We start from the raw sequence: 27109 nt of genomic DNA, 5'->3' as shown, positions 1-27109 counted from the left end.
GCAGTTTCAGCATTAATCCCTCCCTTTTCTCTCTTCCCCCTCTAACTCTCTCTCTCTCCCGCTCTTCCTCTCACTATCTTCCACTCACATACTATCTCCCACTTTCTCTGGCTCTTCTTCATTCCCTCTCACTTTCCAACTTTCTAACTCTCTCTCTCTCTTTCTCTGTCCCTCTCTCTCTCTCGCTCTCCCCCCCTCCCGTGGTTCCATTCATATTCTAATCACAGCTTTCCCTTCTCCAGCTCACAGGCACTCCATCAGAGCCCTCCCAGCCTCAGGCTTTGCACTTTTACTTCCCCTTTTGTGCCTGATGCTCTCCTCCCAGGCACACTAAAATAAGGTTGCTTCAAGGGGAGAGCGAGCGGAAAAAATGTCCACCCCAGTTCACTTTGCACCAAACTCAGCGAGCAAAAAGTCTCAAACTTTCTGCGCACAGTGTGCAATGGACTTTAAAAAAAGGCAAATATGCTCCAACAAACTGTGGAATGAAACACAATTTTTTTTGTTTTTATTGAACGTTCCAGAATGGTTCTTTCCTGAGGATGTCTGGCACCAACGTCATCATCAAAAAAACAAAAAAAGTTCAGGAAAATCATGTCCACTACATTGGGAACTTTAAAAATGGTGGGGTGGATGTTTCTCTGTATGTGTGAGGAGGGGGTATGAAAACGTATTAAATGCTATAATGGAAGACGGGGAGGCCACAGTGCTAGGATTGCGTAGATCTAAGCCTCTTTTTTTCTGGGGAGGGAGCCTTTCTTATTCAAAACAGCCTCACAAAAGACTTCCAGTGAGCCTTGCCACATCCCCATCTGACTCGAAGCCATTCATCAGCCTGCCCAGCCTATCAATGACATGCCCCCATCAGGGCTCCTATAAAATCAGAGCGTTTCCCATGAAACATCAGCAAACATTTTGACGGCTCTGGCTTTTCCCCCCGCTGGATTTCTGGAGACTCTGACCCCCTCTCCCACCCCACCTTCATCCCCACCTCCTTCGTGTCCTCCACCACCAACGCCACCCTCACTCTCTCTCTGTGCGGACCCTCACACCCCATGCATCTCGGCGAAGACCAGTGGGCTCAGAGAGACAGAGGGAGACGCTAGGAGCCTCGCCGAGGAGGGGGAATCCTGCACAAGGCCGTTTTCCTGGAGGAGCGCTGCACCGTTGATGGGAAGAGGATGCATTGTGGGTTGCTGGAAGAGCCTGATATGGATTCCACAGGTTGGTCCTGCTACACTCGCCAGCAAGCCAGGATGCTGGCGAGAGCCTGGCCGCTTTGGAACGCAGTGCCACAGGGCCTGGGAGCGTGTGACTACTTTTCTCATTATGCTGTTCCTTTACTACTTTCATATTTCATTTACTACATTTTTACTTTTTGGTTTTTGCAAAGTGTGATAAGAAGTAGGAAGCATCTATAAGCATCTATATTTAAATTAACATAATTTGCGAGATCACTTTAACTTTTATTTTTTTTTATCTTTTCTTCTCCTTACAATAGTGGGTAGGAGCTTGTGGAAAGTCCACATTACATGTTGGTTTGCACGTTTTGGCCCCGGTTACTTGGTGGAAAATATATATATTTTTTTACATCCTCTGCACTGACCGGCAGAAGGCCGCAGACGTGCTGCTGGTGCACCTGCTGCAAACAGCGTGTACTTTAGAAAGAAAAAGCGCCTTTTAACCCCGAAAATCAATACAAAAACGCACCAAAAATTACAACTTCTGCGTGCTCATTTTACTGCATTTAAATAATGATGCGCGGTGATGGCGCTTAAATGGGAGCGTGACGTACGGCGCGTAACGAAACAGTTCAGTGTCACAAATAAATCAACTCGATTGTTGTCTCTTTTTTTTTATTATTAAAATAAGACCCCCCCCCCCTAAAAAGCTCCCCACCTCGCTCCTAGATGCAATTTAATCCAATTATTTAAAGCTCCACTTTAGTCGCGCACGGTTTCGTTAACGCGCAATGATGGTGCGGAGAGCGGCAGGCCTTAAATCGGAACAAAAAAAAAAAGATTTAAGACGCGGAATCACTCACACTATCAATGGATAATAATAATAATAATAAATAAATCAATAAACCGATTGAACCAAATTAGCCGATTTCACCTAAACCCGCGACCGTGCTACTTCGAAGCAATTTGTTGGCTGTTTTAGTAGTGGCAGTGGCAATTATGATCAAACGATCATTATTTTTTATAGAAGGAACTTGTATGCATCGATTAGGTTCATGCAGGACCGTTTGGCTCCTGTTCACATTTGGCGGCAAATTTGCTGGCTCGAATCCCAGTCCTCGATAAAATAAAAAAACAACAACAACAAAGAATAATTCATTTTTTGGATCGTCGCACGGTGACGACTTCTTTAAATGGTTTTGGTAACTTCGACTGACGCCCCCTCTAATATAAACCCAGGTCTACATCCGCTTGGCCACCGAATATGTCGTCCGAACAGGGGGATAAAAGTTGTATTTTAAAGAGGGATAAGAGCTCCAACACTCGCTGCAAATCCCCTCGTCTTAAGTGACGGTTTATCCACCGAAAGTTCAAAGTCGCAAAAGTTCCTCCCCGGAACATTTAACCCTTCCTGATCCTGGCGACCGCTGCCATGGCGATGGTCGTTTAATCGGCGACACTCGATCTCCCTAAAGTCTGTAACACGCACTAGAAACATCCTTAAAACGCGTTAAAGTAGAAAACGTAATTAAAAACGACACAAGTCGTGCGACACAACACCAGCACACAGGCTGTGAAGTCCGGGAGATGTTTTCGGACTTGTTCCGCGTGTTTTCGACATATCTGGCAACCACCGCGAGTCGTGTTTAAATGGGAATTCGCGGTCCGAAACGCCCGGTTTTCCCGGTTTTCCCGCGGGACCGTACGCGGCCTTTGGGAAGGAACGTATCCCGCTAATGACCAGGCTGGCGGCAGGAGAAGACCGGGCGACGCGGTGCGACGTCGCGCCGTGATGGCAGCGAGGCACCTGTTGCCGCTGCTCTTGTCCCACGAGGCCCCCACGCCTGCCCGGTTCCGGGAGTTTTCCCAGGCGCCGTGTTTCGAAACCACTGTGCATACCATATTTATATATATATATTTCAATATAATCATGTTCGTGCTTTTATTACACATTTCTGACTCGGTGGCCTTTTGTCCTGTGTAGAGAGCTGGATTGAAAGATGCCTCAACGAGAGCGAGAGCAAGCGGTACTCCAGCCACACGTCCCTCGGGAACGTGTCCACGGATGAAAGTAAGAGTTTGACCAGCGGGGAGACGCCGTCTAATTCTAACCTTCACCCCCCCCACCCCACGGACACTTCTTTTTATAAGCGAATCGAAGAATCGATTCTGAATCTGAGAACCGAACGTGGCGTGTTGCGTTGATCTGCACGACTGAAATAACACGATGCCTTTTTATTTTTATTTTTTTGCTGACCAGATGAGGAAAAAGAGAACAGGACGTCCAAACACTCAACACCAGCTACCCTGACGTGGTAAGTGCGTGTAAAATATTTCACGTGTGTTAAATGTCCTCACAGGGACAGGGACAGATGGAGCATCTGTGATTGTGAGGACATTTTGCTGGTCCTCCAAATGAAATATCTGCAAATACTAAAGAATACTAGAAAAAATACAAACAAAAAAACAAAAAAATTAATGAAACATGAAAGGTTCCTTATAGTTGTCCTGTATTTCACATATCAGATTCATCTAAATGTGCCTGAAAATCTCTTTTTGGCAAACGACTCGGCCGCTTATTGTCATTAATAGATCTGCAAAATAAGATTTACATCTGGATCGGTGAGGGGATTAAGCGAAGGCTGAATATGAATTAGTCATGGACTATAATGTGAAGATGTCATGTTGGTTAAATAGCTTTTTATGTGTCTTGATGTCAGTGTGGAGTCAGACGAATCTTTAGACAGTGTTTTTAGGATCTTTCCAAAACTATTGTCCTGCCATAGATTATTTCTCTGTTTAGGATCATATACCTGCTATTGCTTTTGAATGCCCAGAGCATTCTTTGGGACTCGTAATCTCCTGCCGATGAGAATTCTGCAGCGAACGTCTGTAGGTCTTGTAATCTGGAGTGCTTGTTCCACGCCTCGCACGAGAGCCAGAGGCCGGCTCTAATCCCCGCCTCCCTCCGCACAGGCTGGAGGAGAATTACGAGATTGCGGAAGGTGTGTGCATCCCCCGCAGCGCTCTCTACATGCACTACCTGGACTTCTGCGAGAAGAACGGCACGCAGCCGGTGAACGCTGCCAGCTTTGGGAAGGTAACCTGAGGACCAGCAGGAACGTCGCAATGATAATAGTGATCCTGTCATGTGTGCGCAGATTGTTTATCCATGTGATACGAGTTCTGCATACTTCCCGAGAAGTAGAACTTGTTCTATCATTCATTGCAGACACTTGTGTCTTTACAAAACAAATGATATATAGAAAATACAGTGATAATTGAAACGTCATTAACTTTAAAGAATTAAAAAAATGGATTGTCGTCATAGGCAAACAGCAGTAAGAAGTATCAGTCGAACAATAGAAAACACGTGTGACCTGCCTGTTCTAACCCCCGGACGACAACAATATCAACTTAAAGACACACTCTCTTCTGTTCCCACAACCCCTCAACCCACCTAACCTCCGCCGAGCCCTCCACAGCTCCTCCGCCCCCACCCCCTGCACTCCTGTCGGAGGATATTGAAAAAGAGAGGGGGTCTGGATTAATGTGTAATTAAAGGAAATTTGGAAGGGTGAGATGTTGCGGAATGTTAGATCAGTGGCTGGAGCAGCGTGGGGTATCCTTTAGGGAGGCTTCATTGATTCGGGACAAAAAAAAGCGAGGGAGCTTGAGCTGCCTCTCCGTCTGCTCATTTATCAAACGGGGCCTGACAGAAACTTCACAGCTTGGCCCCTTTTTTCATCCCGCACAATGGAGCGCTCCACTGTTTGCTAAAGTTTTTGCACTGGGAGTTGGACCAAGGAGCCAGTCTCGGGGACAAAAAGTGTGCAGAGGGAGAAAAAGAGAGGCAAAGAAAGACACTAAAGGGCATAAATATGTTTTATTTACCCATTTCCTTGTTTATTTATTTCTTTCCCGATTGGAGCTATGAATGCACGCTCCTTTTGTGTTCACGTTCACAAATCGTTCAAGAGTGTCCAGTATCTTATTTACATTTTTGAATCACTTCCATCACTTTTTTTTTTTTTTTTGGTAACAGTAATTTTGGTGAAACAATAGAGAAAGAGGTAGAACTGGAACCGTGTTAAAGAAAAAAAACTTCTCACTTCTCGTTTCAACACCAACAGATTATCAGGCAGCAGTTCCCTGAATTAACCACGCGGAGACTGGGAACCAGGGGCCAGTCAAAGTGAGTTTAATCCACATTTGGTTTTTGCTTCTTTAACAAAAAAAAATTAAAATAAATAAAAATTATATAAATGTTTTTTTATATGATTTAAAAACGATTTAGACAAAAACTGTCCAAAAAGAATTAAAAAATGACACCATGGCCATTTTACTGGCGCTACTATGAATTGAGGTTATAATAATGATATTTAAAATAAAAAAAAGTCCCCTGTTCTTTCAGGTATCACTACTATGGCATAGCCGTGAAGGAGAGTTCACAGTACTACGATGTGATGTACTCGAAAAAAGGCGCTGCATGGGTGAACGAGACGGGCAAGAAAGAGGTCACCAAGCAGACAGTGGCGTATTCACCACGCTCCAAGCTAGGGACGCTCCTGCCAGACTTTCCAAATGTCAAAGACCTAAATCTGCCTGCTGGTCTGCCAGAAGAGAAGGTAAACAGGACCCTAAAATGCTCAACCATCACACCCCCTCTTCCTATCCACCCCTCCGGTTCCCCTTTCATCAGGATCTCGGACCTTCACGCCACTGGGATTTAAAGAAGGATCTGAAGGATTTATGTGCTGGTTCCTTGCGAACTCTTAATCTTTTTTTGGGGTGGCTGGGGAGGGGGTAGATAATAAGATCTTGCATCAGACAAAGGACAGGCCCTAGCTGTCTCACTTTAAAGAGAGGGCTGTAATTTTAAATGGTTTGTGGTGTTGCTGATCTCAAAAGCCTTTTTTTATTCAGTGTAATTTACTCCTGGCATAGGTCTGGGACAGGAATTTACTTAAATGTTGCAGGGTATGGTGAATGGGCCAATTTAATCTTGTTTTGCTGAGCGTCCAGAATTTTCTTTTATGTATTTGTCTGTATAAAGTCCACAAATGTGATAATAATCTGGCCAGAATTTTTGCGAAAACAGTGTCAGGGTAGCGTAACTGGTGTTATACTGATGTGTAATGTAATTGTCGCTGATGCAGTGAGACCAGTGACCCAGAGATGACTCTGTCACCTCAGCAGTGAAGTTTGAGTGAAAAATTTACTCTTTTCTTTACTCAGGTCGCGACGTTCATCATGATGTACAGAACACACTGTCAGAGAATTCTGGACACGGTCATTCGGGCCAACTTTGATGAGGCAAGACGGTTTGTTTATTTGTTATTTTTTAGTATTAACTAAACCAGATATAATAATTATCATTATTATATTATTAAGTAGTTAAATTCCAAAAGTTGTGTACATCACATAAGTGAAAATTAAAATGACCTAACATCCAAATTTTCCAATTCTAGTCTCAGCACAACATTGTGGTTTTGTTAATGTCTTAATTAGCATTTTATTAATTATTTTTTTTGACTGGGTCTCTTCAGGTCCAGAGCTTCCTGTTACACTTCTGGCAGGGCATGCCTCCACACATGCTCCCAGTGTTGGGGTCCTCCACTGTCGTCAACATTGTGGGTGTCTGTGACTCCATCCTCTACAAGGCCATCTCTGGAGTGCTCATGCCCACTGTCCTGCAGGCGCTGCCTGACAGGTGAGGGAACCCTGTCAGAAATGCACACTGAATCATCTCGCTGAAGGATCATGTCACTTAGAATATATCTGATTCGATCTTTTTTTTTTTGTTGCACATTTAGCTTAATGTGTATGTATTGTTTCTTTTGAAGCCTGACTCAAGTTATCAGAAAATTTGCCAAACAGCTGGATGATTGGTTAAGGATAGCACTTCACGACCTGCCAGAAAACCTCAGGAACATCAAATTTGAGTGTAAGCCCTTGATTGTCACATGGCAATATATGTATAAATGCACATAAATGTTGTCCCGTACCACTGTTAAACAAGAATATTGAATAATTTTACTGTAATTTTACTGCTTCACAGTGTCACGAAGGTTTTCCCAGATACTGAAACGGCAAACATCCTTAAACCATCTTTGTCAGGTAATGTGTTTCTTGCCTTGTTTTTTATTTAAGATGTCTTGAACAGACATTTTATTTAATTTGCCTTATATAATAAGTGAAGTTTACTATTAATTAACAGTCTGTATTCGCGTGTGTGTTTCAGGCCTCTCGAACGGTAATACACAGTACAGATATTACGTTCCAGATGCTGGAAGACTGGAGAAATGTTGATCTGAATAGCATCACCAAGCAGACTCTTTACACGGTGGAGAGTTCCAGGGATGACCAGCGGCGGCTTATCGTCAACCGTGAGTGACATTACTAGCCCATAACAGGTCAAAGTCCTGTTGTCAGTCAAATTACATTTCACAGAACCAATCAGAATGCATCATCCTGTGAACAAAACAAATACATACACATACATACGCTTACACTCAGCATAATACATTGAAGTGCCACACTAACCCCGAATCTGATTAATTAATCTGATATCAGAGAAAAGAAAAAAAAAGTAGGCCATTATATGTGCACGTTTGTATACGTTGTTTGTTTGCTTCATGTTGATCATTGCTGGATCATTCCCACGCCTGTGTGAGTCAGACTTTAATTATGCAGACTGAGAGGTTAACCAAGCGCACTCTGATCTCTGACACCCTGCCGAGGCATTCCCAATTCATCTCAATGTCAACTCGGCCTAAAGGCCTGCTCTGGGTCATTCCAGAAAGTGAAAGTCGAATTTTATAATAAAAGGGAATTCATGCATATATCAACCATATCCAGTAAAAAATGTCTGCCTCTGCTAAAAAGGTATGTATTGACTGTTTTTGTTTCCTGTCTCTGTTCAGTGTACCAGGAGTTTGATCGTCTGCTGGAGGACCAGTCTCCCATTGAATCTTACATCGAATGGCTGGACTCTATGGTGGATAGATGTGTTGTGAAGGTCAGCTTGAATATTAACATCATGCTTTTTTGCATCAACATAGGATTCATTTGTTTTTCTTGGAAGTGTTATCAAAAAGAACACTATTGTAATATCATATCAAGTAACTGGTTTAAAATGAACAGTTATGGTTCTTGAAATGTGTCTATTACTTATTCCTTTTGAAGAAATATTAATTCAGCTTTAGACAAATGTCAGGATGTATGTTACATATAAATGTAGCAGAGAGTACACAAGTACAGAAGTATACAGGATTTAGTAACATATTACAAATACTATAACATATTACATTAGTATACATGATATAGTAAATAACAGCTATCGACGTGATAGAGTGAGTCTGATCTTTTAATTAACCTCAGGTGTGATTCATATTGTCAATATTAATAAAGACAAAATCATGTAGACTTGTTAACTGAGCCGCCTACAATTGATCCAATTGTGCAGTAATCAGTAAAAAAGTTTGGTTACGTTTAAACTGAACTGAAGTAACCAATTATTAATTTTCAGTATAATGACACAAAGCCCTGTCCTTTTGTTTGGAGAAGTATAATCAGAATTATTAAAAACCTGGACAAGTCATGGAATTTGAACAGGAATTTTCCAGGCCTGAAAAGTTTTGGAATATAAAGTTGTGGAAAAGTCATTGAAATATGATTGACACATGAATGTATAACGAAGTACACAGTTTCTGAAAGCGCAGGAAAAAAATACAATGTTTAAAACTAGCGCAGGTCAAAAGAATCTTTGCTGGCTTTACGTAGTGAGCCTTGTCATGTGGTACTTTGTGTGTTGCTTCCATATTCCAGCACCTCCACAACCACGTGTGTCTCCTTTTAAAAGTCATGTAACAGCTGATGATCTTTGATGGTCTTGGGACCTGATGCGGCCCATTTTACTCGGGCTCGAGCTTGCGTGAACTTGGAAGAAGAAACACTATTTTTTAATTTAAGCTTTTCAGGGTTGTCATGAATTTAGTTTAACAATATTTTTCAAATTTGCACAGACATTTTAGAGAATAAGACCACTAAATGTCAAGAAGAAAGAACTGACTGTCGAGTATCCTGTAACTGGGAGCGGAGAGGCTGACTACCCTGCCAGCACTTTCTCATTAATTTGTGATAATGAAAAATGTCTTCTCTGCACCAAACTCAATGCTTTTAAAAAACAAAGTTTTCTCTTAAATGTAAAGAGTGCACTGCATAGGAATACCAGCAGTGTCAGCGCCTGCTCACACTAGGGCACTCGTGATGCAATTCTCCAACTTAATGATGTCTTCATGGCCCCTATTTGCATCCATTATGTCTCAGATATGGGCTTGTAAAAATCCTGTTGCCATGGTGACGTCTGTACCAACTAGACAATGGTTCAATGGGAGGGTGTGTCCCCAGGGGCAAATCAAATAGTTGACTTGTTGACATGTTTTTCGTTCCTGCGGGGTTAAACCCCGATGTGGGCCTAGAGGTTAAAGCAGCTCCAGTTCTTTGCTCCTCCCCTGTCCTCTGGGCTTTTCTTATGGTAATGTCCCCTTTAGGTGGCCGGGAAGAGGCCCGGCAGTCTGAAGAAGGTGGCGCAGCAGTTCTTGCTCATGTGGTCATGCTTTGGGACCAGAGTCATCCGGGATATGACTCTCCATAGTGCTCCGAGCTTTGGTGAGAACACATTGTGTGTGTCACTTCCACTTTTACTCTTACTTTTCACTTTCACGTATACAGGACACCCAGTTATTATTTTTTTTAAATGCTTTGCCTAGTCACCGTACATATAAACATAACCACAAACTATATATATCTCAGTACACACAAACAAATCATTCCACGTATAATTAGATTCACTAAAATCTCGGTGGGCCAGATTGAAAGCACTTGAGTTCCCAAGCTCCTTGTGGCCGCCTCCAGCCTAGCAAAATGGCCGCCCTGCTCGGCGGCGGCCCAGCGTATGCGGCGGAGTTAGCGAAGAAAGGTAGGGGGCTGTAAAAGAGAGAGAGAGGGTCCCTCCTCTTTGGACTTGTCTGTGCATATCAAAGACACAGCTGGTCGCAATGTTTTGATAATGCAGCGCCCCTGTACCAAAACAGCTAATTAACAAAGGCGAGCCCCCCTCCCTTTTTATTCCGTTTTATGACCGGGCAGTGTTGCACTCTTCCGCGCTGAATGGCGCCTGGTGTTTATTATGCACACAGGGAAGTGGAGTGACCAGCACAATGTGCAGATTGTGTCAAGCTCTAGCCGAGTTCTCGCCTCTCTCTTTCAGCCAGTGTGGAATGGGCGTCATGTCCACGACTGCAGCTTTGTAGGAGAACAAAATTGCTATTTCCTCATGAGCATTCGACAGTGAAAATGTCCAACAGCCACTAAAGTTTAACTGCATTTTTTATATAAAACTTGTATTGCAGTGCAATAGATATTTGTCATTTGAAAACCTTGTAACGTGAAGTGTATGAATTAATTGAAAGCAATGGAAAAGTGTAATTCTGGGGACACTGGGGACATTTTCTCTCATCTCTGTCTACAGGCTCCTTCCACCTGATTCACTTGATGTTTGATGACTACGTCCTCTACCTGCTGGAGTCTCTGCACTGCCAGGAGAGGGCAAATGAACTCATGAGAGCCATGAAGGGAGAGGCCAGTGCTGGTCAGTCTCTCCAATGGGCTCAATGGCGTAAAAACAGATATCACAGTGCAATATGTGTCTTTCAGAGCTGTCGCTTGACATGATCGCGTGTTCTTCACAGATGAAACGGAGTATATGATGTTGTCCGAGACCACGCCCACATCCACGTCCCCTGGACCGTACTCTCCTGCCAAATCTGTCCACTCGGTGGGCGTACCTGCCAGTGGTTCACCCAACAACAATGCCCAATCTCCAGAATACAGTGTGGTACCAGCAAACACAGGTAGGGCAGCTTGTTTGCACAGAAGACTTTACGGGTCAGGAAGTTTATAGCAATATTTAAATTATTGATAGCTAGATTGAAAAATATGTTGCATTTATCTGAATCTATATTATTTGCATGTTTATTGTTATATCTGTTTATTCTGTGTATGTGTGTATGTGCCAGGAGCTGTTCAGTCATATACCTGGTCCCTTACGTACACAGTTACTACGTCAGGAGGCTCTCCGCCCGATGGTGGTTCTCAGTTCCCCTGCATGCGTAGCGGCCCTGCAGTTCCGTCCCCGTCCTCTGGCCATCGAATGCCCGTCTACCCTCACCGGGACGAGCACAGGTGAACTCAAATATTCACATTTCTGTTCGCTTCATTTGGCCATTAATTACAAATGTTGTAACAAATGTTTTTGTTGCCTCTTTTTCTCAGTTACACCGGGAGCTACAATTACAGCAGCTACCCTAACCAGCATCACCCGATGCAGAGCCAGTACCCTAGTCTGCCCCATGAAGCAAGCATCCATACCCCATTACACTACCCCTCCTACCACCGTACCTCTGCCCAGGTCAGTCTCAACAGAAATCACTGCCTTAACTTGGCAGTGTGGTCTGTTGGTTAGTTACTCATTACATTTTTTAAGGTTCAGGTAGCATGTAGAAATTGCTATGCAAATGATTGCTTTGGACCTTTTACATGGTCTCTGTTCCTTTATGATCACTGTCATATATATGGTCTTTTTATGTGCTCATAATCACATCTGTATGTGTATTCATAGTCTGATAATAGAGGGCCGGTTGTTGTGTAGTTCCCATATTGTCTTTCCACAGTGTAAATTCCTCACTGGCTCTTTGAAAGGTTGAATTTTATGGGGCCTGTAAGTCAGACTGGAATGTTAATGTGTATTTTAATGACAGACTGGCTCATTAGCTTGTCAAATGCAGCCTGTGGTAATGCTGCGTGGGGGTCTGTCAGGTGGAGGGGACCCTGTTGTTACAGGATTTGCTCACAGGTGGAGTAAACTGGAAGTGGTAGGGTCACCAGAAGGTTTCCTGCATGAATCGTTTTGACTGAAAAGAGAAATCTCCATATGTCAACTCTAAGCTTGTTACATCTGTCTTTAGTGAAACAGGTGTGTTGGGCAAGAGACATTTACATTGCATTTACATTTATTCACGTGGCAGATGCTTTCATGCACAGCAACGTACAAAGAGGATAGAGTTTGGCGGAATTTAGAGTCTGACAGTGCCACAATTACATTATGGAATGTGGAATGTATAAGTTTGTGACCAGAACTGAACTTTACAAAGCCAAATATTGTCAGTTTGATACGCTGATGTGGCTTGTGGTTGTAACCCAGAACTCTTCTGCCCAGATCAATGGTATTTTTCATTGCCCAGATCTCTGATATAGCTTACATTTATAAAATGTGTTTTGAGTTTGTGTATATGACACTCTAACTGTCACCATTCTATAAAATGCATTTTTTTTTTATAAAATGCATTTTTTTTTTATAAAATGCATTTTTTTTTTTATAAAATGCGTTCAGTAGTGGTCTGAAAATCTGTGGACAAGCACAATTATAATTTAGAGTATCAAAACTGTGCTTTTGTGTGTAGTGTAGGAGTCAGAGTTAAAGTGAACGAGTGGAAAAGAGATAGAGCGTGGGTAAAAGGCAGAGCACTACTGAAGAAGTTTGGCTTTGAGAAAGTGAGGTTTGCGCTGGAGTGGGTAAGGGAGGGGGCTGACGTATTGTTAGCAGCGGTAGGCGTTAGCAGGACCCTCCTGATGGTAATTTCCTGTCAAGGGCCCTTCAGTATACGCCGCCATTGTGAGAGGAGAGATCAGCTGGGCCTCAGAATTTCTGGAGCTGCCGTGCTGAATCCTTTCCCTCAGTGAAAGGTGGCCTGGCTGGATTCCAGCATGTCCTTATTTCATGCCGCCCCTTCCAACCCCGAACTCGCGACGAAAACGGTGGCCTCATAACTTCCTCTGACACTGAAAAGTCACTTCATACTTCCACGGCCTCCACATGAGAGTCGGGACGAAGGCGGGCGGGTGTTTATTAAAATATTGTTATTCAATAGTCTCTTTTCTGTGCATGAACAAGGGGTCGTCCAGTTGCCCGTTTTGACCGCTGACCCTCACTGACTTTCCCTTTCCGCGGCATGATGCTTCATAATAGAGACAACTGTCAGAAGGTTATATTTGGAGGCCCCAGATAGGCTTTTGACTTCCGCTAATTTCTCCCCCTCCCCAGAATTGAACTTAAATTGAGCACAATGTGCACACTTTGTCTGGGACGGATGACACGAACGGAACTTGGTTTTTAACAGTTACACATGTCAGCTGTGCGCTCTGCTGTTTGCGCTCAGTAGCCCATAGCAACAAAAATGCTTTTAGCTAATCTCTTGCACAAATCAAACTTTAAATGTCCGACCATGTCTCCAGCATGTGCTTTCGAGTATGCAGAGGCCTCGGCAACATTTTGCGTCTGTGTTAAATGATCTTTACATTCAAAATTCCAGTTGTCAACTGAAAGTTATTAGCTGAAATTGTTAAAAAAAAAATAGAAAGATGTTCTAATGAAATACACTAAAAAATGTATTAACGTAGGTTAGACCCACTATTAAATGCTATAACACAAAATTGGCTTTAGAAACTGTGTTAAACCCTTTTTATACTTGTACTGTAAATGAAGTGTTTTGATGTGGGTCATTATTTCATTTTTTCCCCACACATTACAAACACTTTAACTTTATCTCAGCTGCCAACACCGGGTGAAATGTGAGGGTTAAGTCTACAGACATGGTTCTCAAAACCGTTCCTTGCTTGGTGAGATTTGGTTGAACTGATCGTCTAGCATCTCATGATGATTGGAGAAGGTGTGTTGCTGTAGGAACACTGCCACGTGAAAGCCTGGTAGTTTCTGAAGTGGCATCTTTTTCCAGAACTGCATTATGCAGACAGTTATTGCAGATCTTTTTTTTATGTGCGCACTGGACTGTGCATACATGGTACATGAGTGGCAGCAGCACACAAAGATTTTTTTTATAGTACAATAATTGTGCAGGCCCTTCATTACAGGCTCCGGTGTTTATATGAGAAAGACAAAACTCGGCCAAGTGACCATAAAAGGAAAAAAAAATGAAATGTGTGTTATGAAAGAATATCTGGATATGAAAACATGTCTGTATTCATGTTATGGAGCCATTGTGCAGAAGGTAAAATCAATACGATAGCACCTCAGTAGCTGATCAACGGGTAAGTTGGTCCCCTGACTCACTGTCCCCTTTGTCATCTGCAGTACCCTCTCAACAGCCAGATGTCGCGAATGGAGCCATGCCTGATGGGGGGGACACCCAGGCTGCACTCCACGCCAGTAGCTCCGCGCTGGCCGGACGTACCCTCAGCCAACAGCTGCTACTCCACGCCCACTATGCACTCCTCCCGCTACCCGAGCGGTGACATGTACTCCCCCCTGGCGCCCCGCAGGAACTCGGAATATGAACATGCACAACACTTTCCCGGCTTCGCCTACATCAACAGCGAGGCCAGCGCGGGCTGGGCTAAATAGTCGCATCAACCCAGGCCTCCGTCTCACGTCTTCACATGCATGCTGCAGCCAGCCATACAATCTGTGTGTGTGTTTTGCACACTAAAGATCCACTTAAGGGAAATGGAGTGACTGATAATGAACTGCATTGGTCGGAGAATGTTTTGGTACAAGTGCTGTCCTCAAGCCAAACTCTGTACATTTTTTTAAAGACTTTATTATCTTAACTACTTGTGCCTTGTTCTTCCTTCTCTCTCATCAATAATCCTGTCTCGTCTTTAAACAGTGTTGACAACCTGACCATTTTCAGCCACAGATGTATATGCTCACGGGGACTCTGTGTACTCATGGGTTGCTGGTTGACGTCAGTGCAATCATTTCATGTTGAAACATGTTGCTGTGTGTGTGTGTGTGTGTGTGTGTGTGTGTGTGTATAGTTGGGTGTGTGAGCACATTTTTCACACGCCTCACTCCCTGATCGTCTCTGCCATATGCACCTGTGTCCTGTTCAGATACTGCACAAAAGGGATCAGGAAATACGGGGGTTAATGACTTTTTTTTTTTGTTTTGTTTGTTTCCTCCTTCACTTTGGTCAGTTGGGCTTTGGCCAGTCGCACAGACGTCAAAGGAAATGAAGCAGTGCGAGAGTTATTCCCGCGGCTCATTACACCCAGGCCAGATACAGTCTGATTGTGGTTCCATGTAAATAATCGTTCTCCCATGGGCTCAAGGTGCTCTGGCTGACTTCGTATCCTATTGTAACAGCCTCTGTGCTCGTATTTCATGGAAGAATTTATTATAGACATATAGCATTGTAACCTGGTGTCTGTTATTTTGCTTTTTCTTTGTTGTGCAGTATTTGTTCTATACGGTTAGTGTGGATAATAACCTAGGTTTGTGTGTTTTTAAATGCACTCGAGGCTACCGTGGACCTATTACCCTATGGGTAGGAATAAAAGGAAAAAAATATGTAAGAAAAATGTAACATTTATGATCTATAGTCACTTTTTTCCTGTAAATAAAAGCACTCAATAACTTCTGTGGTGACGTCCGTTACCGTGTAAAAAAAATACATGTGGTGAACCACATAAAGAATTTTTAAAATCCGCTCTCGTGTGTGTTATTTTTACTTGCAAGGCATACTTCTTACTGCACGTACACTGGCATTAAACACATCATGGGCAAAAAGAAAAGCTCCAGTTCAGCAGAAACTTTTTTTCAATTGCATGGCGGCAATAAACATGACAAATGAAGAAAAAAAAAACCATTCCATTATTGTTATAAAGAGTTGTCCACAAAAACCCACGTAGGGGTACTGTAAAAAAGAAAAGAAAGAAAAGCCAGAATTCACTGCAGTGCAGGCCAGACTCGGGAACACTACGCGCGGGTGTGAAGCAGCTGTGACTGTAAACGTCGGTTCTGCGCAGCGCGGCGCAGCGTGGAGGTTCTCCGGCGCAGCCTGCGCAGCGCGGCGCAGCGTGGAGGTTCTCCGGCGCAGCGCAGCGCGGCGCGGTGGCGTCTCTGTCCCCGTGACGTCCGGGGTGAAAGTTGACGGGTCGCTTTTTTAAAGGAGGGCGCAGCAGCCGGACGCCTGGCAGTTTGTTTTTTTGGTTGTTTTTTTTTTTAGCGGGCTGCACGCAAACGCGCGTCACGTTTTTATTTTTGTTTTATTTTATTTAAATAAAACGAAAGAAAGAAAGAACAGTCGACCTGAACCGCGCGCCGGGATGGAACTGACGCTCGTTTTGTCGCAGATCGAGAGCGAGAATGACGCGGAAATGGAGAGGGTTTTAAAGCAGTACAACACGGAGGTAGGGCAGGGGGGCGTCCTCCGCATGGACACCGGCACCCGTACCGGGGCGCACCTGGCGCTACAAAAACCTGCTCTTTCTGTCGTCTGGGCAGCGGCTCAATTCGATCACACGCCGGTGTCGCCGGTTTTTATTGCCGCTAATCGGCTAAACTTGGCGAACGCTGTTACTGCGAATGCTGCACACCGTTTTCATAACATTTGCTTATGAATAATAATAATGATCGCTCTGCGAATAATTTTGCTTTATTCTTTTTGTCGCCGCTGTGCACTGCTGACGTGTTATTTGCGCGCGTGGCAAGTCCGTATGCTAGCTGTCGCCTTTGTTTTTAGCATCTGTGCAGGCTAGCCTGTGGTGCGTGGTGGAGGGCTCGGCCCGGGGCGTGGTTCGTACGGCACGGGCCACGGTACAGACTACATTTACAGCAGCATTTGTCAGACGCCCTTATCCAGAGCGACCTACAGTCAATAGTTACAGGGACAGACGCTCGGGGTTAAGTGTCCTGCTCAGGGACACAATGGTAGTAAGTGGGATTTGAACCTGGGTCTTCTGGTTCATAGGCGAGTGTGTTACCCACCACCCTGCAGACGGTACAGACTAGTTAATGGCTAACTGATTCCTGCATGCCGGAACCATCCGAGCAGCCGGAATGAGGGCAGTAGGCATGCCGTCTTACCCTAACCAAGGAACCACATTTGTGGGGATCAGTCGTCTTTATCACCTTTATTGTTGTTTGTGGTAATTGTGCAGAATCATGCATTTTTATCTCTTTTTGCAGAACGGACACACTTTTACTTTTGATCCAAAAGAAGAGGATGCTCGTATTGTAAGTGTCTGTATAGCAGAAAGTTAATTAGTAACTATTATTATAATAATAAAAAAAAAAAAAAATCCTAACTCCTCGTGCTCTCCTGTCTTATTTCCTGGCTTCAGAGATTGTGCAGAGGTTTAGTTGCCGCCCTGGGTCGTCCACTAACGCCTCGATGCCAGAGCACTTGCCTAGAAACCCTGCGCATCCTCTCCCGAGACAAGCGGGTGCTGGCGCCAGTGGGAACGCGCGAGGGCATCCTCACCCTGGCGCGACTGGCGCAGATCCGCCTGCCCGCGGGCGATGCAGAGGAGAAGGCTGGTTCTGGTTCTGGCTCTGGCTCTGAGGCGGAAGAGGAGCGGGTGGTGGTGGTGGAGTCCCTGAAGTGCATGTGCAATATCGTGTTCAACAGCGCGGACGCGCAGCAGGCCGCGGCGGATGTGCAGCTGGCGCAGGGCCTGTGCGCCCTGCTGCGCGCGAGCACGCCGGCGCATCACGAGGTCGGCCTGTTCTCCCTGCGGCTGCTGTTCCTGCTGTCGGCGCTGCGGCTGGACGTGCGCGAGGACCTGTGCCGGGAGATGCGCGCCTTGACCCTGCTCACTCAGCTGCTGGAGCGCGTGCTGGACGTGCGCTGGGTGGGACCTTATGAAGCGGCGGCGCCGTCCACGCAGACCCCGCCCGTCCCGTACAATGATAACGAGCGGGCCATGGAGGCCTTGAAAGCCCTCTTCAACATCACCATGTCAGACTCCAGCGAAGAGGTGAGGTGTGACCCTGCCCTCACCTTAACCTCAGTTTTCTGTGTGAGGAAATGAGATGAGCTGCTGTTTTGTTTCTGTGTTTGCTTTTTCAAGTGGGCCAGTGGTGAATTTTACTCGCTCACTCACTCTCTACCACCGCTTGTTTCTGCTCAAGGTCATGGCTGGAGGAGCCAATACCCAATACTGGGCAGTGGTGGCCTAGTGGTTAAGGAAGCGGCCCTGTAATCAGAAGGTTGCAGGTTCGATTCCCGATCCGCCAAGGTGCCACTGAGGTGCCACTGAGCAAAGCACCGTCCCCACACACTGCTCCCCGGGCGCCTGTCATGGCTGCCCACTGCTCACTCAGGGTGATGGGTTAAATGCAGCCTGAGGAGGAATGACCTTTAAAATAAACATGGATTAAATTAACTAAATGATGTGGCGAGTTGATATCATTGTATAATTTAATATTAGCCACACATAATTAATAACACACATACAGTCATTTAGTTCAACATGAGCTTGAAACTCATGGGCTTTAACAGATTTTTCATGACTCTTTAACAGAAATAGTACATGCGGAGTACGTAAATGAAATTATTTCTGAGACACACAAGCTGATAATGATATTCTTATAAAATTGAGGAATTTCAGCTCTCATGCTCCCTATTTCCTGGTTTTGTTTGCTTTTGTCAGTATTGCACATGCACATGGTGTCTCATTGTTTTCTTGCCACTGGACATCACACTGACCTCTGCTCGAGACGTCAAGGGAAACTGGCCGCTATAAAACCAAGCGTGCGGATGGATTATTACAGCTTTAATTCTAATGTACTGACTCATCTCGGTCTCATCTCTCATCTTGTTCATTCTTGTTCAGTCTGTCCATTAGTGATTGAGAGACAAACCGTAGAGAGTGCCACCGTTTTCATTTCGCTGTCACCTCCTGCCGTGCTCTGTGTGCATGCCGATACTCTGATCTGTCTGTGAACTCTTGGCTCAGGGGGTCATGAGGAGGGTTTTCTGTTTACCTCCCACATTTCCCTGCCCCACTCTTCACACGTTCCCCTGGATTTTGGGAGTCATAAATTCCTTTTCTTCGGTCCAGCATCACCATGGTAGCAGTGCCTGATATCTCTCTCCTGGCTCTTTACCTCTCAGTTTCTTAAAAAGAGACTCATTCCAATAAAAAGTTATGTTCTTGCTTTATTCTGTGGTTTAAGGAATTAAAAATGAATTACTGTAGGAATCGGGTTAATTTCTTCCTTTTTGTCTTGTTTGCATGGCTAGGATGCTGACCACCAACTTCGCCTTATCGTGGCCATCATGCGTCACCTGCTGCTGCTGAGGACTCAGACTGAGGAGAAAACTGAGGAAGCACATAGGTCAGAACCCATCTAACCGTAAATGCACATTTCCTTTGTGTGCATGGTGAACACCTCTATACCAGCCGCAAAGCACTGGTTCTCAAAAGGCCAGACCAGGTTTCAGTCAGCAGCTTTAAAACACAGTTTTAAGGTGAAAGGGTTCTATGTGTATCTCCCTCATTCCCAAGATGTCTTTGAGCCTATAATTATTATTACTGGTAAGTGCAATACTAAGGCATGGCGCCCCATCTGTGTCATTGCTACTAGTGCAATGTGCAGCCATGTGACGATATGTTCACATACTGCTGACGTTTTTTTTAAATTTTTTTTTATTTATGCAGACTGGACCCCTTTAACCCTCCCCACCCCCCTTTTACTCCCATAGACATGTATTCTGATGAAGCATCGTGCACCTCCTGTCTGCGGATTTTATTGCCTTTGTTGTCAGAAACACAAACCTGGTTTCTGTGTTGAAACACCTTTTAGCTTCTGTCCACACTCATATTGCTCAGTTATCTTGTACATGGTGTTAGAGCGGCAAGGGAACCAATCATCATTTTAATTTAATGTTCTCAGGACCTGGTTTTAAATAGGAAATACAGGCAAATGTATCTCTCACTTTGATATTCCCCATCATATTTCCATTTTTAATGTTCAGTGAGTTCTCTTTGTTTCATGTTTCATATTATTCATATTTTTGGCACAACAGAGATTTGCTTAAGTTCTAGTTTATCTGTTTATTTGTGGTGTCAGGGCATTCTTAGATATCTTAGATTGATTGATTGGATCAGTGACACGAGGGCGGCAAGACATAAGAATCCCAGCGCGGGGCGCTTGAGTGAAGGGGTGTCACCCAGCAGTGATTAATGGTGAAGCCCACCACCCACAGGGGCATCCTCATGCATTCTGGGACTGTGTCCTCCTCCGCTAATGTGGCCTTGTGGCATTCTCTAATGGCAGATTCGCTTTGCTCTGAGCCCCCCCTCAGCTGTAGAATGCCTTGGTCTGGTGACACCGTCGCCACAATGGAGGAGATACTATTTGACCTGCAGTTCTTCAACCTACTTGCCTAACAAAGCAGTCTGACTGAGTCACACTGAGGTGGTCAGCGATTGCCTTTGTGGTTGTAATAATTTATTCTTGTTATTTCTCTTGCTTTTTCTGATTACGTTATGTACAAAACTCCCAAATTGTGAAATAACACGCATGGTGTAATGTAGTAAAACAAATGTTTCATCTTGCCAGTATTTCAACGGTGATGATTGTCCCAACAATCCCCAAATAAGACAGTGCAGGAAACCCACTCCCCTTCATTCTGCAGTAACTTGAATTTTATACGTCAAAGCAGATCCTTCTTGAAAATTGTTTTTTTTTTTTTTTTTTTTTTTTTTTTTTTACATTTTTGCTTCAGGCTAAACTGTTAATTTGTTTCTTTGTCTGTTCTACACAGCCATGCCATTAACCTCCTGAGTAACATTCAGGCGTCTTGCCTGGACGTTTTGGTCGACGTTCCCATGCAGGGGGGTCTAGAGGAGTACGGCGGAAAGAACATGGATGTTATCCAGGTGCTGCTGGACTTTATGGAGAAGAGGATAGACCGGGTGAGGGCTTGACCGCACATATATAGCCTTTCTCGACAGCAGCTAGTGGCTCTTGAGCCCCTGTGCCTTGAGGCTCATGCGGCTTTTGTTTCCCCACAGGGGGCGAACTACAAAGAAGGTCTGACGCCTGTGCTTAGCCTTTTGACAGAGAGCTCCAGACAGCACCGGGATATCCGCCGATACCTCAAAGCTCGGGTAAGCAGCGTCAAGTAGAGTTGAGGCTTAGTGATGTACTCTACAAAAGCATCCTTAGAAACATGGCTTGTCAAAGAATATGGATCTGTCCCTTCATCAAATATTGGTCCAAATTCATACCATAAAAAAACAGTTGCTACGTGTTTGACCCATAATGCTTTGCAAGCATAGTTTCAGCAGTTATATTCATTGCAAAGGTGTGTGTTGGTGTGTCACAACAAAGCACCAAAGCGTGCAAGCGACAGATGGTACAGGCCCAGATTTTTCTATAAATGCTGAATTATTTTATTGGTTCCAGTCTGATGGAATTTTATGAGTAAATTATGGGATGGATTTTTTTTAAACCTCACCAGCCTGAATGTCTTTTTGAAAAATCTGCCTTAATTAGCCTCAGATCATTGTTAGCAGTCTGGGGATCTGTCCAGAATCCTGAAAAATACCAGATGGGGGAGGCCCTCCAGGACCAGGGCTGAAAACCAGGATTAGGCAACCTGTTCCTTAACTAGAGGCCCATGTCCCATTTAAAGACAAGACCGGAGGTTTATGTGTTGATTTCCATTTTGCCCAGTCTGTTTTGTGTTCATGACTTGTGTAACAGTGTTAAATGGACTATGCAGGTGCTGCCCCCACTAAAAGACGTGAGGAACAGACCGGAAGTGGGGTCCACCCTCCGCAACAAACTGGTGCGCCTCATGACCCACGTGGACATGGGGGTGAAGCAGAGTGCTGCGGAGTTCCTTTTTGTGCTGTGCAAAGAGAGTGGTGAGAGTGTTATACAGTGACAGATTAGTGAAAATGAAGTCATGTCATTAGAATAATAATAATAAAATATATAATATAAAATATTTTAGTGGTTTGAAAGAAGTATATGCGTACAACAATCTCTTTCACTCTCTCACCCTCTCCAGTGGATAGTCTGGTGAAGTACACTGGGTACGGCAGTGCAGCAGGGCTCCTGTTGGCTCGAGGTCTTCTGGGTGGAGGTCGTGGGGAGACGCAGTACTCAGAAGATGAAGACTCTGATACGGAGGAGTACAAATCAGCCAAACCTTTGTAAGTTTGTTTCTTGTTTTCTTTGAATGCTTTCTTGTGGGCAACTTTAACAGAGTGGTGGCGGGTTTTACATGTCTTTTTTTTGTTCAGACTGACCACTCACAAATATCCAGCTGGGCCAGAAACCATTAAGGCACCGACTTCTGATACTGACAGAAATGCTCAGATCATTCATTCAAAAATGAATTTCAACTCACACAATTAATCTCGCAATCTGACTAGATTAAAAACCTTCTGTCTGACATAATGTAACACAAATACATAGATGTTGGAAAGAAAACCTAAACTGCGAGCAGGCGAGTTCAAATTTCACCTGGTCTCATGTGTGTTCTCTTTTCAGAACATAATACATTCTTTGTATGTTTTATTTGACATCATAAGTCATTAACACTGAGAAAATGCCACTCTTGAGTCCCATAGTATCCAGTATGTCACCTTTGTTTGGTGATGTTTTGATGCATGATCTGACTTTTCTGTAAAAAAATAAAAATAAAATTGCCTGGTAAAGGAGAGATGGCCCAAGTAAGAAACTGCAGAACTGTTTTTTTTTTTGTTTTTTTTTGTTGCCAAGTAAAAAACAACTCATCAATTTCAGTAAAATTAGTAACTTTAACCTTTAAAATCATCGTTCAGGTATCAGTATTGAAAAGCACCCAGCCCAAAAAACAACAGCTGACAACTTATTAAACCCCTCATTCACTATTATCCTTACTCTGTTGATAAATGACGATTAAATAAATGGTTTCTCGTTATTTGTGTCAGCATCAACCCCATAACGGGACACGTTGAGGAGCCTATGCCCTTTGAGGAGATGACTGAGGAGCAGAAGGAGTATGAGGCTCAAAAGCTTGCCAACATGTTTGACCAGCTGACAAGGTAAAAGATATGACCAGTATGGACCAGTGCATTATTGTACACATTGAAAGTGTCGTTTGTAAGAAGTTTAGTAACAGCAGAAGTGACTCCTGTGGCCAAGACCCGTCCTGACCACAAACACACACACATTGAGAATAAAGGTGATGACGCTACAGCAAGCAACACCGAGCGCACTCCCTACCAACCGATTCGTTACGACAGGAATGTCCTGCCGCCACCCCGCTGCCCCAATTACGGCCAGCCTCGATGGCGCTGCCGCATTCAGCCTGCGGCTCACCGCCGCTCCCTCATTACCCCGCGCGCCGCTAATTACCTGCTAATTGGCACACGGTGGGGCTGCGAGCCCGGCTGGCATTATGTCCTACTTTCAGCCCTCTGTATAACGTATACGTGTCCCGCCTTTATTCTCAGTACCTTTTTTTTCCTGAAGAGAGGCCACAACATTGTCCACAACGAGAGGTAGACTGAGACATAGGCTCAATTAGGGGTGTGTGTGTGTACATGTGTCTTTAAATAAGTTTGCAGGCACAAGTGGATGTCGTTGATATTGTTTGGGTGGGTTAGGCTGGTAATGAGGCGCGTGTGTCTGTGAGAGGTGGATTCCTCCCACAAAATGGACCTTCTCTTTGCCTTTCTCCTCCCCTATTCTTCGGCGTTATGAGGAAGCGTTTGCAGAGGTGGAGAGGGCGTTCGGAGCAACAGCCACCAGTGCTGCCTGCTATGAGCTCTTGGGAGACGTTCAAGGCTTTAGAAGAATGTGCGCCCCTCCCTGAGTAGTCCCAATTAGTACCGACTCTGTGCGCGTTAACACACACACACACACACACACACACTCACACACAGGTTGCAGTTAAGTCACCAAACAAGTCCAGGCCCAGGTCACCCGTGATACACGGCATCAGTGACCAAATCTCTATGATCAGTGCCAATGACCATAAGTTAAATGTATGTCAGTCTTCTGAGATCCAATCTCTGGATAAGGGCATCTGCTAAATGCTGCAAATGTGAATTAAATCCAGTTTATGGTTGCAAGTGGGTTTGGACATTATAGCAGCAGATAGAAATGCTGAGAAGGGCGGCAGTAAACATTAGTCACAATTTTTTTTTTGAAAGCAGTTAACAGTTATACAGATCACATTTCCTTGCTCCATCACTGTCCAGCCTCTTCAGCTTTTAAAAATTAGGGTTAGAGTTAGAACAGGTTTAGCTTCCTTATCCATGCATCCCTACATTTCACATCTTGATTTGTAACAACACGTGACATTACACAATGTGGCAACTTGACATCAAACCACTTTAAATTGTTCAATATTAGAGATAGATAGAAAGAAATAGTCCAGAATACTTCCTAAATCCTTTCGAACTGTCTGAATGCAGCAGGTATTATGCATGTGGTGGGTTGTGTTACGCCTTCCTAGCTGTGTTTTTAAGTCCAAAGACATGCATGTGTTTACAGTTGCACAGGTGAGTTTAGGAAATGGGTAGCTGGATTTGTGCTGCAGAATCAAGCAAGTTCTGCTGCTATGGGTGGTAGTAGCCTAGTGGGTAACACACTCGCCTATGAACCAGTAGACCCAGATTCAAATCCCACTTACTACCATTGTGTCCCTGAGCAAGACACTTAACCCTAAGTTGCTCCAGGGTGACTGTCCCTGTAACTACTGATTGTAAGTCGCTCTGGATAAGGGCATCTGATATATGCTGTAAATGTAAATGCTTTCTTCATAAAGAAAGAGAGCTGACTGGGAACCTGTTTTTATATCTCACAACTACAGGTTTATTTGTGTTGCCGTTCCTGTGCGGTCCTGGCAAATGAATGCGAAATAGCTTTATTGAAGGCTTTGATTGGATAATGAGCAGATAAATCATCTTAGGGTGTGCTTTGATTGGATAATGCCCTGATGAATCATCTCGGGGTGCGCTGGTGACACACGGTGCAGATATAATTGGATTAGCAGGGATGGGAGGCCGAGGCTTTGAGGAGATTAGAATGAGCACTGATCCTGTAATTAAACTGTCGGGGAGGGGGAGCGAGGGACATCTCCAAAAGAAGTGCCTGGACTGATTTGTGTGTGTTGTGCAAGCGCGGCACAGTACGGTGGGGGAAGGGGGGTGGCTCTGAAGCTCCAAGGGCCCTCCTGCAACTGATTGACAGGAAAAGAACACAACAGTGGACCTCCTTAGTGCAGGGACCTCAATGTGACAATAACAAACGCAAAAGAAGTCCCTTTGTAGGAGCAGGTGGATTTGTAATGAGAAATTAGTCAGCAAAAAAAAAAAAAAAAAAAGACAAAACACACAGATAAGAGGACTCATTTGATTTTTGAGGATGTTTTGTGTAGTATGTTTGTTTATTTAAAAAAATATTAGCGTTATTTGGCTTATTTTTCATTGTATAGTAGAGATTAGTAGTGTTTGGTATGGCAGAGTGATCCACACAGAATCCACAGGGGGAAAAAGTACAATATTTTGTATGTGTGTATACATCACTGTATTTTGTGTAACTTTTGGTGTTGCAAGTTTTTGATTAAAACCGTAATACATTATTGCATTCCAGCATATTCGTCATAGTAGTCAAATGCTTTTTTTGGTGAGATCAAACTGATCTGTCTTTGGTAACTTGTCAGCAGGATATCCAGTCACACACTGTTGTCATTTTTGTTTGCAGGCAGCAGCTGATTAAGCCCATGGGGGTGAGGAAGGACGGCACGCTGGTGCCCCTTGAGAAGACTGTTGGCGAGTGCACCATCAACAGCTCAGACTCCGACTCTGACTGAAGGGCTCCGTGACCCGGACCCGCCTGTGTCTTCCCCCTTTTTAAGGAGCGAGGGTTTACCCCGTCTTACCAGGAACCCATCAGCCCAAGCCTTAGAAACACAAGGCCGGGCCAGAGACGAGCTGCGGTGGAGGAAACATTTATTATTTGTCCTGACAAACATTGGACATGCTGAACGGATGGCTGTTTAGGAACCACTGAAAACAACTGGAAGCCTACTGATTTTTAATTGGTACTAATAATCATTCCACTCTGTTGTGTTAATTGATACAGATTGATTTTGTTTTACCTTGACAAAAACATGATTGATGATAGTGCAAACTGCTTTTGATGCCAAATATTACAACCTTGATTACCCAAACCAACTTTCAGGCCATAGTGAAAAGTGGTTCCAATAGTAACCTACACAAAAATAATTAATTCAGTATAAGTAAACGTGTATCTTGATGAATGGGCTCTAATGGAGTGGTGTTGGACCAGAACCCTGCTTATAACAGTGGCCTTCTGTGAACTGGTCTATGTAAGTACTATATGGTGAACTGTTTTGATTTCTCTTGTGGTTGGTTTTTTTTTTTTTTTTTTTATCTCCTTGCTTTTTCAAAATCAACTAGACTTAACTGCATATTGATCTGTACAAAAATGTATTCCTGTGTTTTTTAACAGCTGCAGGTTTTTTGCAGTTTTTTTTTTCCCCTGGTAAACTTTGAAATACTGTAGTTTTTTTTAAAGTTGTATGCATGGAATGCAATTTGGTGGCTTTATGTACATTCTTGTGTGGTGGCACAAATACACACTGGCAGGGTGAGCTTGTGACCAGTTGATCCTGGTTACAGAATGGCACTTTTTTTTTTTCTGAAGGCAAGAGTGTATCTTATATTGGTCATATTTCATTAGTTTTAATGCAGATCATTGGGTAAAGCATTGGTCATATTTGTCTTTTTTTTCCCCAAAAGTAATCTTGAAATCAGTTTGGTTAGATTTTCATGACAATCCTTATATATTTTATTTTTTTTCTAGGATGTGACCACTTTTCCCTCCCCCAGGTCACTCTGGTGGACTGCTCACGTGCACTGCCACAGTAGACACTCAGTCCACCTCACGCAATCTGAATGCTATCTGGATACGTATGTGGGCTTTTGTATTCATATTTCTTGAATAAAACTTAAGTCTGTATGTACTTTGTGTTTTTTTGTATATGTAAGTTGCAGAGTAAATATATTAATGGGTGAAAGGTGAATCT

The 27109-nt window shown here is 44.0% G+C and overlaps 2 protein-coding genes across 3 annotated transcripts; both read left to right on the top strand.

Moving 5' to 3' along the window:
* The first annotated feature begins 909 nt into the window (after positions 1-909).
* Positions 910-15706, top strand: rfx4 (regulatory factor X, 4). 2 transcript variants are annotated; one of them, XM_028958422.1, is made up of 18 exons: positions 910-1224; positions 3166-3252; positions 3442-3496; positions 4158-4281; positions 5315-5376; positions 5596-5809; positions 6420-6497; positions 6731-6894; positions 7028-7128; positions 7243-7301; positions 7426-7570; positions 8108-8202; positions 9737-9854; positions 10717-10836; positions 10937-11098; positions 11303-11429; positions 11520-11655; positions 14395-15706. In XM_028958422.1, the coding sequence occupies exons 1-18, from the start codon at positions 1182-1184 to the stop codon at positions 14662-14664; spliced, it is 2160 nt and encodes a 719-aa protein (XP_028814255.1). In that variant the 5' UTR covers positions 910-1181; the 3' UTR covers positions 14665-15706. The 2 variants fall into 2 exon arrangements, with proteins under 2 accessions (XP_028814255.1, XP_028814254.1); XM_028958421.1 differs by having other exon boundaries at positions 11264-11429.
* Positions 15707-16183: 477 nt separating this feature from the next.
* On the top strand, positions 16184-27046 carry ric8b (RIC8 guanine nucleotide exchange factor B). The gene is made up of 10 exons (XM_028959177.1): positions 16184-16454; positions 17233-17280; positions 17388-18023; positions 19292-19386; positions 20819-20969; positions 21069-21164; positions 21782-21926; positions 22073-22217; positions 22980-23093; positions 25762-27046. Exons 1-10 carry the CDS (start codon positions 16371-16373, stop codon positions 25868-25870), a joined length of 1623 nt encoding a protein of 540 aa, XP_028815010.1. The 5' UTR covers positions 16184-16370; the 3' UTR covers positions 25871-27046.
* The last annotated feature ends 63 nt before the right edge of the window (positions 27047-27109 follow it).

Source organism: Denticeps clupeoides, chromosome 17 (assembly GCF_900700375.1).
Source record: "Denticeps clupeoides chromosome 17, fDenClu1.1, whole genome shotgun sequence".
Classification (NCBI taxonomy): Eukaryota; Metazoa; Chordata; class Actinopteri; order Clupeiformes; family Denticipitidae; genus Denticeps; species Denticeps clupeoides.
This window is presented reverse-complemented; position numbering and strand designations above follow the sequence as displayed.

What these genes read in the sequence shown, in the direction of transcription:
- rfx4 (XM_028958421.1), top strand. Translation starts at nt 1,182, where the DNA reads ATGCATTGTGGGTTGCTGGAAGAGCCTGATATGGATTCCACAG. An exon ending in CCTTAAACCATCTTTGTCAG is followed by an intron (nt 7,302 to 7,425) that starts GTAATGTGTTTC and finishes TGTGTGTTTCAG; the next exon opens with GCCTCTCGAACGGTAATACA. An exon ending in CCTCACCGGGACGAGCACAG is followed by an intron (nt 11,430 to 11,519) that starts GTGAACTCAAAT and finishes TCTTTTTCTCAG; the next exon opens with TTACACCGGGAGCTACAATT.
- ric8b (XM_028959177.1), top strand. Translation starts at nt 16,371, where the DNA reads ATGGAACTGACGCTCGTTTTGTCGCAGATCGAGAGCGAGAATGACGCG. An exon ending in TGTCAGACTCCAGCGAAGAG is followed by an intron (nt 18,024 to 19,291) that starts GTGAGGTGTGAC and finishes TTGCATGGCTAG; the next exon opens with GATGCTGACCACCAACTTCG. An exon ending in GCCGATACCTCAAAGCTCGG is followed by an intron (nt 21,165 to 21,781) that starts GTAAGCAGCGTC and finishes TGGACTATGCAG; the next exon opens with GTGCTGCCCCCACTAAAAGA.